Below are 14,783 nucleotides of genomic sequence, written 5' to 3'. Positions count from 1 at the left end.
TAATTTTCCACGCATTATTTTAGTTATTGCTTCTGTACTTTATAACCTGCTCAAAAATGTCGTCGTTCTAATTAACCAAATTTCTAGTACAAATAAATTAAGTGATAAAGATTTCAAGAGATTAAATATTTTCCTGTAAACTTAAACTGAGGTAATTTTGACGCATATTTGCTGTAAACATTAACTCTATTTGGCCCAACTCGTTTTCAGCTATCACACGCACAAAAAAATAATACTCCCCCCCCCCCCCCAAAAAAAATCACCAGCACACGTACTCTCAATAGCTTCCTCCGCGGTTTTGTGCGGGCAAAATTAACAACAACAAAACATTAGCAAAATATTTTTTGCGGGTCGGAAGAAAATTAGCTAATTGAGCATGATATAGCAGAAAAGTATGTCAATAATTGTGGATTGCTGGCCAAATTAAAAGTCGCAAATGGCGTCGGTTTAATGAACAGCGATCAATTTTGTGTTTCGCAATTTTCCGTCTGTGCCTTCCGGAAATAATCGAACTTTTCTTCCTTTCGTTAAAAAGTATGAAAACTGAGTCTGTAAGAAACAGTCGCGTTCACAATCCACTGTTTGCCTATTCAGCCTAAATTTGTGAGTTTATTAAGGCAGAAAACATTTCCTCAAAACTCAATCGAACGATTCAAGTCCTTCTAGTTTGATGAAATAAAAATGTCACATAATTCGTTGTGTTGAAGCTATAAATTATCATCAAGTTTCAACCAAGCTAGAATTATAACTCTTGTAGGCGACATTCAAACTATATTTTAAACCCTAATTCTATCTTATGAATTATGAAAATCAAACTACGTCATAGAAATTTTGTCCACAACGGATCAAAAATCTAGTGCAAACTTAATTCCTCTTTTATAAAAAAATGTTCGCAACCATTTCTTCTAACACTTAATATTTACTACATAAGACCAAAAATTGGCACATATATTCCATATCTATCGTCCCATAAATTAATTTTCATCTTTTCACTTCAAGATGTTGCAGTTTGGCAATCAATTTTTCATGCTTGGTTAGTGTAAAAAAAAACTGGTGGTCAAACTCAATGCCGCATTTTTTCGTCTAATAAGGTTTTCGACTATGCAAGATAGCTAAATTTGAATTTCCTTGTTCTCGTCTGAAAAAATAGTAATGAGAAAACTCAAAGCTTGAAAGTCTTTTTTTCCTAGTTGAGTTTGGTATTTTTCCCATTTTAACCACTTTTTATCTGCCTTTTATTAAAAATAAAAGCCCCATTTTAATAGGCCACGGTAATAAAGTCTGTTCAGCATTTGCACTCCGTGAATTTTAACCCGCATTTTGCGTCTTTTGGTTTTTGGGTATGAAAAAGGGGTGTATAATTGAGAGATGGGTATGCTTGTTTGGAGAAAGAAGGGCGAAAGAGTTGGGACCCGGGCGAGGAGGGAGGGAGGGGGGGGGTTGGTTAATTGAGGGTATGGGTAGCGAATGTTTGTCATTTTGAGGAAAAGGCAGGGATGAGTGTAAAAGATGTTTTTAAGGAGTATTTTTCACATTTTTCACTTTGGCGGGCGCTTTAATCTGGTTTTACGCTGTTTTGAGGGTACAGAAAAAAAGTGATATATTAAAGGGGACTGTGTTTTACCCCCTCAAAAAGCGTTCTTCTAAAGCAGACTTGTGTCATTTAACACCGAAAGTACATTAAAATATCGTTTCTATTTCCTGACCGACGTTAGATGTTGTACTTTTTTGCTATTTTCTTCCTTGTGTCTTATGAAGTGCGGGGTGGTGGTTAGTTCGCTTCTTTAATCTCCCAGGGAAATACAAGTATTATAATCAGCGTGGGGAGGAAATTATACTAAAACGACATTTTTGTGCCAACACGGCAACACTTTTTAAGCCATGTTTTACGCTTGAAGCAGTTATAATCTCAAAACCGACAACATTAAAAAAGTTTAGCTGCTTATTTCAAATTGGTGGGCTGCAAAAATGTTTTTTTTTTTACATTAATTAATTGCAACACTACACTTTAAGTAGTTTTCACAGTTTTGTAATTAGAAGTTCTGATCATCAGGAAGAAATTATAAAATATTTCCATATTGCTAAACTTACTAATCTCAGTTGCCTGTAAAAACAATCCAATTCTGATAACTGTTTAGTGTTTACTTTTTTACTTCTTAATAATTATGACGCCATTTTGCAACTAGAGGGCAATTAAGCAGCCTATAACCTCATATTTTTAACAAGATACCGTTCTTATTTTACCCACCAATTGTTGCTACCTGCTCAACATATAATACTCAATCGGGTAAAAAAGACCTGAGCAATAAGTGAAACAAAGAAAACCATTTCCTCTTTTGTGGGTTTGAAATTCACCTTTGTTAAACAAACAAAGTTCATTTTTATTATTTTCCCGTTTCCTTATTACCTATCAAGCTCCAATTTTTCCTCGGCGTAAAATATTTCCATGAAACGTTTTGATGTATTGCTTGGGAACGATATTGAAAATGCGAGGTATATATTATTGATCAGACATAATCAGACAGAAAAAATTCCATTTAAACTCATTTGTTTTAAGCACTGAAATTATTGCTTCAAATTGCTGTTAAAAGCCTCATTACATTAAATATCGCCTTCATTTTATTCTCTCGATAAAACCACGTGGTTTTCGATTAATACCTTCTGTTTTTTTTCAGTCTTGTCATTACCAATTTGCTTCAGCAGTTCAACTATTTGTTAACAAATTTTGTCTGTGTTTTTTTTCTCGTCAGCCTAGAGTCATTTCTGTGTTTTTAATGACATTTACAACCTTTCCAATAAGTAGATAGATTATTATAACTAGAAACATTAAATATTCTCAGTTTAGCTTTTCCTATAATTATTAATTGCTATTTTTCCTACAAGCTATAATCTATCCAGTTATTCGATGATGCCACGCAAGAAGTTTGTTAAGATATCTTGAAAAATTGAAGCAAATCTTTGACAAATTTGTTCCCCAAGAGATAAATTGCGTAACAATTTATTTATTTTACAGAAACAGACCATTCACACCACGAGAACCCAAAGCTTGAAACTTTGAAATGGCTGAGAAGCCAAATCACAATAGCCAAATTTGTGATTTGACAAACAATGATTTTCCTGATCAACAAAATAGCGATAGTGACAAAATTCCAACAACTGCTGATAACTCATCAGAAGTTGATATGGTGCAAAAAGAGCTGAAGAGAGGAAACATCAAGATTCTCTGCAGAGGCAGATTACACACGTCAAGGTATGGACAGAATCCCGTACTTTACCTCCAGAGCAGATCAGAACTGGAACAGACTAAATTCAGGGAAACTCTCAGAGCTAGATCAGAGTCCGATCGGATCACTTTTTACAATTGACAGAGTAGCCCCAGAGTAGAAGTATGTGATTACTCTTGGCAGAAGAGCTCCCAGGTCGAGGTGGCCAGACCGAAGTGACCTCTGATCGGACCATCTTTGAGCGCACACATGTTCTCGGTGCGCTCGAATTACATGGTCTGGAGAAGACTTGGGGCGCACTTTTGTCTGGACAATGGTCTTGATCTTGTCTGATCAGAGGTCACGTCGGTCTGGGACGGTCTGACCAGAGGCAATTTTGAGCGCAAACTAGTCTGATCAGAGGCCGATTCGTGCGCATACTGGTCTGATCAGAGGCCGATTCGAGCAAAATTTTTTTTCATTTTTTTTTGTTTTTGTTTTGCTGACTGAGGCTGTCTCTTCCAAGAGTCTACAATACAGACGCATTCTGGTCAGAGACCTACCGAGAGCCTGATGGGTTGATCAGAAACACGAGGCCCAGCTGATAGCAACTGCCGGTCCCCTTTTGAAAAGCTTGGGATTAAGCTGTAGATCAAGACATTACTATGTAAAACTGTCTAAGTTCATCTATTAAGTCAAAAACATGAATTATTGGCATACTCAACAAATTGTTTTTCCGGCACTTCTTTTAATTGGCAATACTTTTAATATAGGTTTTTCCTTAGTTGAATATTTTTTTGAAAACATCAATTTTCATGAAATGAATATATAACAATATTGAGAGATTTTTTCATGTTCAGATCCTTTCTCCGATCAGATTATTTTGAACGCACTTTAGTCTGATCAGCGGCAATTTCGAGCGCACTTCAGTCTGATCAGAGGCGACTTCGTTCGCACTTCAGTCTGATCAGAGGCGATTTCGAGCGCACTTCAGTCTGATCAGAGGTGGATCCGAGCGCACACTTATCTGATCAGGGTGTGACATTCGAGCGCACAATAGTCTGATCAGAGGGAGTTTTCGAGCGCACTCTAAGCGCACACTCTAGAGCGCACTCTAGTCTGAACAGAGGTCAAACCAGTCTGGCTCGGTCTGATCAGAGGTCAGTTTTGTCTGGGATGGTCTGATCAGAGGCCATTTCGGTCTGGACCTCATCCTGGGCTCCCAGAGTAGCCCTATTCTGGGCTATCCTTGACAGAGTTGGGCCCAGAGCAGGCCTACTCTTGTACAACTCTTGCCAGAGTTGTCCCAGAGTAGGCCTACTCTGGGACAACTCTTGACAGAGCTGGCTCAGAGCAGGCCTACTCTGGGACAACTCTCGGCAGTGCTGGCTCAGAGCAAGCTTACTCTGGGACAACTCTTGACAGAGCTGGCTCAGGGATGTTGGCTCTGCTAAGAGGCAACAAAAAAGCAACATTCTGATCAGAGGTACATCTAGTGTCTGATGGATTTGATCAGAACCAAAAGGGTCCAGCTGAAAAAAATGCTGGTCCACTTAAGAAGGAAAATTTGATTAAAATGACTAATATTATGGAAAGCTATCTAAGCTCATCCCTTGAGTCAGAAACATGCACTAACGGTATACTAAATTTTCTTTAAATCAGCGGTTGGTTTTTTTTCATTTGCAATAATTTTAGAATTGTCTTTTCTTCAGATAAATTTAATAATTCAATCATCATTTTATATGAAATAAATATATTATAGCAAAATATTTTGGTTTATTCTGTGATTAACTCTGTCAAGACAGACTCCAGAGTAGACGTACTCTGGGTTTCTACTCTGTCAATGCAATTTCCAGAATGGACTTACTCTGTGTTCTACTCTGTTAAGACAAGACCCAGAGAGTAGAGGTATCGTACTATGAAGAGCTCTTTTTGAGCTCTGATAGCGCTCCTAACGCTGGAATTATCCTGCTCCAGTTCTGATCTACACTAGAGATTCGGTACGGGATCTCAATGCGATGGGTTCTCTACTTAGATTTTAGTAACTGTTGCGCTAGATTGTGGAAAGTTCAGAAAAGGCATTTTAGAGTATATATTTTACAATTCATAATGTTTTTATTATTATATCATCTATTTAAATCCATTGTTTACTAGTACAAGTCAATCAGTTTTCTCGTTCATTGACACCAAAAATCTGACAATGCTGTCTTGTTTTTTCACGCCTATTCTTTTAGCCCCCGATATTTTAATCCCAATTTTTTTAACCCCTAAGTGATTTTACCCCTCATTAATTTAACGCCTATATTGTTTCACCCCAATTTTAAGCTTCCTATAAATAAGGATAATTAGGCCTCAGTCAATTCTTTTTAGTCCCATTAGCAGGGATTAAAATTAGGGTGGAATGATAGAGGTGTGAGTATATTTTACACATCACAATCATTTCACCAGAGCTTCCATCTTCAAACTCATTGATCATAATTGTCAAGGACATAGAATTACCGACTCAATAGTTTAAAGCAAAACTATTAAAATGAATGAATTAATTATCATATCTAGCACCTAATGGGAAAATTAAAACCAATTAAAAAGTGGATGGAACTCTAGAACATCTCTTGTTGCATTGGATTTTGAAACCAGCAAAATAACTCCCGACTTTGAGTTTACTATTTCTTCCGAAAAAAACTGTTTTCCATAAAGTCATGAGTTTTATGTTAAGATTTATCAGTGCCTGGATTTGCTCAAATTTTCAAAGCTACAGGTGCCGCGTTTCCGCTTTTACACAAGATGGCCAACTTATTCCTGTAAACAGTGAGCACAGCCATAATGCATCGATTGGAAAGCTGGCCACACGAAAAGTTTTAAAAGATATCAAAGCATTGAGTAAAGACTTAAAGCCAGCTGTAGCCGTAGCTTCCGCAATTTTACCGGTAACTGACGTCCTCTGGACGGGCTCTAGATTTCAAAAAATTGAGGAACTAGAAAACTCTTTTGAATAATTGTGAAAGAAATAACTAATCAACAGCATTTAGATAGCTTAGATATTGAGAAATTAGACGAGATTTATTTATAATTCCAATCATTTTATATTATGTGTCCAATAATTAACCGTCCTCCTATGTTCTCCCACAAATTTGGAATAAAAGAGACGCAGTCATTGATGGAGTCACAAGGACAACTAATGCTGTTGAAGCTTGCATTATTGGATAAAAACCCTGTTCACCGGATCCCACCCCGGAGTTTGGAAACTTTTGGCTAACTTGCATAAGAACGCTGCGTTGCAAAAGCTAAACTTTTTGAATGTCTCATCCAAGTAAAAGTACCGAAAGAAGAAGAGGTAAGAGAGCTTAAAAGGAAAAGTGCGGAACTTGATAGAGATTTAAAAGGATGAAGCTGATATTCAATTTTTCAGGGTCATTGCCAGTTTGACTTAGTTGTGTATTTAAAACATCATCGGGTTTGTGTTTTCGTGTTAATTTAAATTTGAAATCCATCTGAATTTTTATGATTTGGCAACATCCTTGCTTCCTCACGGAGTTAAGAAGCCTCATATCGTGACACACAACAGAATTTGATCCCGGAAGTTAAGCCTATGATGGGAACCCTAATTGGCAACAGAGTTTTTCAACATTTAGATATGGAACATGCACAGCGTAGCTGCTAGCAAAAACATCAATCTGGTTTTCTTTGAAAATTTTGTTAAACACACGGTTAAATTTCTGCAAAATTCAGTTTTGAAATGCTAATTTATGTCTGCTCAGAAACGTTTTAAAATTTTAGCTGATGTTTTATCTTAGGATTTAAAAAATTAGATAGGTATTTAAATTTAGCTTAAAACCTTTCATTTGAAATATACCGGTTCTTTCATCTTCTAGACAGGGACAGTTTTGAATTTTTTTGGTTCAAATCAAACTGCAACATAAAAGAGGTGAGATATTGTTTTGAAAAGCAGTTTTGTCTATATTCTTTGATTTCAAACAAACGCAAGCTGATGCAAGTTTTGTGCTATTTAAGTCCTTTGAGTTTTAGTTTTGCTAACTGTTCCTTTGGTCGCCGAAATAGATATAAACTTTATGTGTTAAACTTTTTCCAGGATGAACAAATTGCGGGGTTAGATGATTGAGGGGTGATTATGTACGGGCTTAAAGAATAGGGGTTAAATAAATCAGGGTGAAAAAAACAGAACCCTAACAACTCCTTTTATGTCTGTACTGAAAAATATGTTGGGGGAATTAAACAAGTTAGAATATACCATATAGTCCAATAGTTTGATACCAAAATGTATTCAATTCATGGCTTTTTATAGATTGATGGGGTCATATTTGAATATAATTTGAAACCAAACATCCGATCCAGAAAAAAAACAAGCCTGCTTTCTCTTTCTCTCACTCAATCAGTCGTCTGTGTGACAACAGAGCCCACTCCAGCACTCGGCTTTCATCTTCTCTCGAAAAATATCCGGCGGCATCAATTTATCGAAAAAGCCTCCAAAATAAAAGATAAAGAGGAAATGCCCATTTAATAAGTCTGATAGGTTAGAAGTTCACGGACACTGTCCTGTTGAATAACACTGGTCAAACATTTCAATCAACTGAATTTCAAAAACACTTAGAGCTGAAAATATGCAAAATTTAGCTCGTACTTATAGTAGTTTTCTATGCAAAAAAAATACTGAAAAGAATTCTTAGATCAGCTAAAAAATGTTCCTGTAAACAGTGAGCACAGCCATAATGCATCGATTGGAAAGCGGGCCACACGAAAAGTTTTAAAAGATATCAAAGCATTGAGTGAAGACTTAAAGCCAGCAGTAGCCGTAGCTTCCGCGATTTTACCGGTAACTGACGTCCTCTGGACCCATTATCAATGCCTTCCAAAAACCCAGCAGCTTCAATGCTATTGGGCTGCTAATTCCATTTAACCAGGATTTTTGTAAGGAAAACTGGAGCATGTTGACTAAAAAAGCTGGTGTCCGAAAATCAAGAAGCGGCCCTGGCATTTTAAAGGATCCTTGCTCTAGATTTCAAAAAATTGAGGAACTAGAAAACTCTTTTGAATAATTGTGAAAGAAATAACTAATCAACAGCATTTAGATAGCTTAGATATTGAGAAATTAGACAAGATTTATTTATAATTCCAATCATTTTATATTAAGTGTCTAATAATTAACCGCCCTCCTATGTTCTCCCACAAATTTGGAATAAAAGACGCAGTCATTGAGGGAATCACAAGAACAACTAATGCTGTTGAAGCTTGCATTATTGGATAAAAACCCTGTTCACCGGATCCCACCCCGGAGTTTGGAAACTTTTGGCTAACTTGCATAAAAACGCTGCGTTGCAAAAGCTAAACTTTTTGAATGTCTCATCCAAGTAAAAGTACCGAAAGAAGAAGAGGTAAGAGAGCTTAAAAGGAAAAGTGCGGAACTTGATAGAGATTTAAAAGGATGAAGCTGATATTCCATTTTTCAGGGTCATTGCCAATTTGACTTAGTTGTGTATTTAAAACATCATCCTGTTTGTGTTTTCGTGTTAATTTAAATTTGAAATCCATCTGAATTTTTATGATTTGGCGACATCCTTGCTTCCTCACGGAGTTAAGAAGCCTCATATCGTGACACACAAGGGAATTTGATCCCGGAAGTTAAGCCTATGATGGAAACCCTAATTGGGAACAGAGTTTTTCAACATTTAGATATGGAACATGCACAGCGTAGCTGCTAGCAAAAACATCAATCTGGTTTTCTTTGAAAATTTTGTTAAACACACGGTTAAATTTCTGCAAAATTCAGTTTTCAAATGCTAATTTATGTCTGCTCAGAAACGTTTTAAAATTTTAGCTCATGTTTTATCTTAGGATTTAAAAAATTAGATAGGTATTTAAATTTAGCTTAAAAGCTTTCATTTGAAAAGTACCGGTTCTTTCATCTTCTAGACAGGGACAGTTTTGAATTTTTTTGGTTCAAATCAAACTGCAACATAAAAGAGGTGAGATATTGTTTTGAAAAGCAGTTTTGTCTATATTCTTTGATTTCAAACAAACGCAAGCTGTTGCAAGTTTTGTGCTATTTAAGTCCTTTGAGTTTTAGTTTTGCTAACTGTTCATTTGGTTGCCGAAATAGATATAAACTTTATGTGTTAAACTTTTTCCGGGATGAACAAATTGCGGGGTTAGATGATTGAGGGGTGATTATGTACGGGCTTAAAGAATAGGGGTTAAATAAATCAGGGTGAAAAAATAGAACCATAACAACTCCTTTTATGTCTGTACTGAAAAATATGTTGGGGGAATTAAACAAGTTAGATAGAATATACCATATAGTCCAATAGTTTGATACCAAAATGTATTCAGTTCATGGCTTTTTATAGATTGATGGGGTCATATTTGAATATAATTTGAAACCAAACATCCGATCCAGAAAATAGAACAAGCTTGCTTTCTCTTTCTCTCACTCAATCAGTCGTCTGTGTGACAACAAAACCCACTCCAGCACTCTGCTTTCATCTTCTCTTCAAAGAGAAGATGAAAGCCGAGTGCTGGAGTGGGTTTTGTTTGAGTTTTAGTTTTGCTAACTGTTCATTTGGTCGCCGAAATAGATATAAACTTTATGTGTTAAACTTTTTCCGGGATGAACAAATTGCGGGGTTAGATGATTGAGGGGTGATTATGTACGGGCTTAAAGAATAGGGGTTAAATAAATCAGGGTGAAAAAATAGAACCCTAACAACTCCTTTTATGTCTGTACTGAAAAATATGTTGGGGGAATTAAACAAGTTAGATAGAATATACCATATAGTCCAATAGTTTGATACCAAAATGTATTCAATTCATGGCTTTTTATAGATTGATGGGGTCATATTTGAATATAATTTGAAACCAAACATCCGATCCAGAAAAAAAAACAAGCTCGCTTTCTCTTTCTCTCACTCAATCAGTCGTCTGTGTGACAACAAAACCCACTCCAGCACTCGGCTTTCATCTTCTCTCGAAAAATATCCGGCGGCATCAATTTATCGAGAAAGCCTCCAAAATAAAAGATAGAAAGGAAATGCCCATTTAATAAGTCTGGTAGGTTAGAAGTTCACGGACACTGTCCTGTTGAATAACACTGGTCAAACAATTCAATCAACTGAATTTCAAAAACATTTAGATCTGAAAATATGCAAAATTTAGCTCGTACTTATAGTAGTTTTCTATGCAAAAAAAAACAGAAAATATTTTTAGATCAGCTAAAAAATGTTACTCGATTGACATGTCATCAGTGTTAGTTCCAAATCCCGGAGATGATATTCTACGTTCATCAACATTTCATGAGAACCAAAATTGGCCTTGTTACAATCGAGTTCATTAGTTGGAGTTCGGCGGATGTTGGAATCAAGTGTCTATGGGTGGTAGATTTCGATTGATAGGTCAATAAGATAATGATGGCTTCAGATCGAAATTAGAATCGAGTTTAGTTTTGTGGCCATTACGTATCGACATAGCAAAAATTTTCAACAGGAATACTTTTCTTTGTTTTTTTGAAACTTCAATAAACATAACTTCTAAGAATTTTGATGTTCCTTTGATAACAACACGTCCTTCCTCTTTTTTTAGGCAAATTATTTAGTATCGGTTCTCCAAATGTGTCGGGTTGTTTGCTACTTTCTATTGTTGTGCTTGGAGGATCTGATAATTCCGGTTGTTGCTGCTCTTCGTCTTAATGTAACGATCTGCTCTTCGTCTTAATGTAACGATCTGCTCATCGTCTTAATATAACGATCCCACATCTGTATTCTAAACTCGTGGTTCTGATTGAGTTATGGTCTTCTCCTCTGGTGGTTCCATTTTAATTTTGTCTCGTCTGGTGTTGCAAATTGCTTTTCGCTCACTAGGATAGTGCGCGTTGAGTTTTCGGGCTGTATGAAAGATGTTCAAGCCCTTCCTGATGATAAAAATTGAAGGAACTGTCTTCGTCTTTTCGTTGGCCATGAGTAGAATGAGTTCGCACACGTCGAAATCTGCTATTGCTGGTAGTCTCACTATACCCAGAAGTAGTTCAACCGAAAATTTTCCCCTCATCTTTGAAGTTTTTCGATGTGTCATATTCGATGCTCCAAATGACAAAATAATATTGGGATTCCACGCTTGAAGCGCACGCTTCGTTGTGTGAACTGCTCTTTCAGCTAGTCCATAAGCTCTTGGATGATAGACAGGTGATTCCATTTTCTTTATTCGCAGTGATTCATACCACAGTGTAAGGTCAACACCTACAATTTCAGGACCATTATCAGACACTAAAGTTTTTGGTTTTCCGAATCTTGCAAAGATTTGACTAATATATACTTTGACTGTTTCTGATATTCTAATTCCGCTGAGAAAGCTTCTACCCAGCCTGAACCTGCGTCGACAAAAACTGAGATTCTGCCTTGGTCCTTATCATAACCCCAGTTCATGTGGATACGTACACAAACGTCGGCTTCTGGCCACATAGAGACTCTTTTTCTAGGCTTCGCCAGTTGATTTAAAAAATGTTGATTGTCCTGGGTGATTTCATTACACCATACTCCCACTCTGACTGATGCCTCAGTTGCATTCTTCTCAAGATGCGTGTCATGCGTTTTTGCCAAAACCAAGTGCCATAGTTGGGATCAAATGAAAAGAACATCACCTCTGAAGATGAATCCATTGTGTAAAGTCAGTGCATCTTTCTGTTGTTCGAATTTTTTTACCGCTTCTGAAAATTGTTTCCAATTGCCGCTTTTGAATCGTTTCATTATGTCCTGGACGAGTATACTTGTTCCGAGCTCAGTTTTGATTTCGGCTTGGGTCACAAAATCACTCTGAGCGAAGTAGATGTTGATGTTTTTGATTGCACAGCACACTCGATCGTTGTCGGAATTTTTTTGTCAATTTTTACTCTGCTGAAAACATCATTGTGGGGTATCTTCTCTCTTGGTATAAAGTTCAATTTAAAGTCGAAACCCATTGCAGCTATTGCCCATGTTGGGATTCTAGCTGATGCAGTTTTTGGGATCCCCTCGTCTGGTGCAACGAGATCTTTGTGTGGCATGTGGTCTGTCTGAGGGTAAATCGTCTTCCAAGAAGAAATTTTTCAATGTGGCCGCAAAGACAATTGGCAATGCTTTTCACTCTCTATGTTTGCGTAGTTTCGCACCAATGGAGTCAATTTTCTCGAGACATATATTACTGGATGTCCTCCTTAAGAAAGAACCCCGCCAATTGCCTTTTCAGAGGCCTCAGTAGTTCCGACAACTTTTTTTGCAAAATTCAAGGCTGTACCAGTGGGTAAGCACATAATTTGTTTTTATATCTTCAAATTGTTTGTTGCATTTTTCTCCTTGAGAAGTTGCTATTTCTCATGTCATTCAGTGGTAGCATTTTTGTTGCAAAATATCATTCTTCCGTGAAAATTTGCTAGCGCAACAAACGATTTGAATTGTTTGTTTTTAGTTGGTGCTTTTGCATTTTTGTTTTTTCAACAAACTAACGCTAATGAGTGGTTTTGAATTAGAATTTTTTAATTATTGGTAAAAATTTTCCTCAAGTAGTCGATTTTTGACTGCAATTTCAGTCCCTTTTTCAGACCAATTCAGCGTGTTTTGAAGGCACTTCTTTGAAATATGTGTATGGGCTTACAGACACAGGGGAGGGGAGACGCATAATTTCAAAAATTTCAATTTTTCCACTTTCTTTTTATAAATTTGTTTAAAAAAGCGGTAGAAAGTAGAAAAATATAAATTTTTGAATTATGTCTCCTCTCCCTGTGCCTGTAAGCCCATTCACACATTACTCTTCTTACATAAGTCTGCCCGTCAAAGTTGTTACCTATGACTTGAAGAAGTGGCTATTGAATGAAAAAGTGGTTTCTCATGAATCTGTTGGTATTTTTCTTTAGACCCATGTTCGAGACTCAGCTTGAGCTGTTGGAGGCATTACAGGAGGTTGTGCAGAGATGTTCAAAAAGCATTGAAATGTGCAGGTTTTTCAAAAATCGACTGAAAATATTATATTAACGCGCTGAAGAGTTCTGAAGACTCTGTAAGAACCTCATTAAAATTTCAGCGCACTTCCTAATTAACAATTTTGAGCTTTGAATTTTTCGAGATTATAGCGCTTTTCCTACATAAATATTGCAAAAATCATCGAGGAGTTTGTCAGAAAGAGGTTTCACTCGGAGAAAATGAGCAACTTCCCTCTTAGCTAATCAGAAATCACAGTTCATAGGTCACAATGACCCCTGATCACCATCTCATACCAAGGTGACCTCTGATCAGTCAGTCATTAGCTGCCACCTGTGATCAGACCTTCGTGCCGTGGAACAGTTTTCTAGGCTATCCCATGCAAGCATATCGTGCTTCGTTTGTTCCGAATATAAACTGATCAGATGTCAGTTGGGACTGTGAAATCGACTAGGGCAACTAAATGTTTTCCAGGTCAACAGATTCCGAAGGAGAATCGGGCAAATCTTCAAAGTCAGTATCGTCATCTTCATCCAATTTGAGGACGGGTGCTAGGTTCCACAACAGAGACAGCATCAAGGTCACCCGGAAGAGGTTCACCCACTCTGCCCACTGTTCCTATGACTCACCCTCCGATACTATTCCAGGGGGACCCGATTACTCTCCACAGTCCTACTCTGCGGCCCATTCTCAGAGCCAGTCACCCAAGGTAAATATTTCAGATTATCTATAATAGTTGATGTGTCCCCTTCAATCTTGTCTTGAGAACGCGAGTATTATTTTGATTGTAATCATTTAAGTTTGAATCCGTCGAAAACAGAATTCATTGCATTGTGTTGGAAAAACGAGACGAACAGCTGACAATATTTTGCCAACAATTAGTTTTAAAACTAAAAAAATGGAAAAATCACTTACGCGAAAACTTACGATAGGTTACAACTTTTAATGAGTAATAAGTTAATTCCCAAAAACGTTAAAAAAATAACACAACCCCAATTTAAATGTTTTTTCAAGAACTTCACAGATAATTATGTCTTCGATAATAGAACTATTTTTGATTTGCTTTACTAGGATGTCACCCAAAATCAATTTAGTTATTCTGGGATCCCCGCTTGATGAGTGGAACAACTCTTCGGTGATCCTTCCAGTTGTTAAATCTGAAGTTATTGTAAATTTATAATTTACTGTTACTTTTCTACAACAGCTGGTATATAAATAAATATTTAGTAAATAAAAGAAAGAAGTTTGTAATGCAGGAGTCACACGTTAAAGCTTACTCTGAAAAACTGCAAAATTTACAACAGAAAAAGTTAAATATCTCGGAATTGTCCTAGATTCAACGCTATCAATGCAACATGGGTTCAAAAACCTTCTCAGAAAAATGACTTTTAGCATAAAATTGCAAAATGCAATCAGTCCATTGTACCCGACTAACGCCAAATTTCTAATTTTGAATGCAATAGTCATCAGTCATATTCTTTACTCTTCTATACTGTTAAGTGGAGTTACAAAAATTTTAATTATGTCATCATAGAAACAATTGGGCTCGGCAGTCAAAACATTCTTGCTAAAAAAATTGATTTGAGTCTCAAGAACCTACACTACATCATGAAAATACGAAGCC

General features: G+C 36.7%; 1 protein-coding gene across 1 annotated transcript in view; it reads left to right on the top strand.

The window, feature by feature from the left end:
• Window positions 1–1,817: 1,817 nt before the first annotated feature.
• The window catches only part of LOC142342028 (uncharacterized), a 42,371-nt gene continuing 29,405 nt past the window's right edge, over window positions 1,818–14,783 (top strand). Inside the window, exons 1-2 of the mRNA XM_075393196.1 lie at window positions 1,818–3,250; window positions 13,634–13,868. Coding sequence (XP_075249311.1) covers window positions 3,060–3,250; window positions 13,634–13,868 — 426 coding nt within the window. The 5' untranslated portion in view covers window positions 1,818–3,059. The remainder of the gene's footprint in view (window positions 3,251–13,633; window positions 13,869–14,783) is intronic.

This window comes from Convolutriloba macropyga, chromosome 7 (genome assembly GCF_964194025.1).
Source record: "Convolutriloba macropyga chromosome 7, txConMacr16.3, whole genome shotgun sequence".
NCBI lineage: Eukaryota > Metazoa > Xenacoelomorpha > Acoela > Convolutidae > Convolutriloba > Convolutriloba macropyga.
The sequence above is the reverse complement of the archived record's forward strand: the minus strand, read 5'-3'. Positions and strand labels throughout refer to the sequence as shown.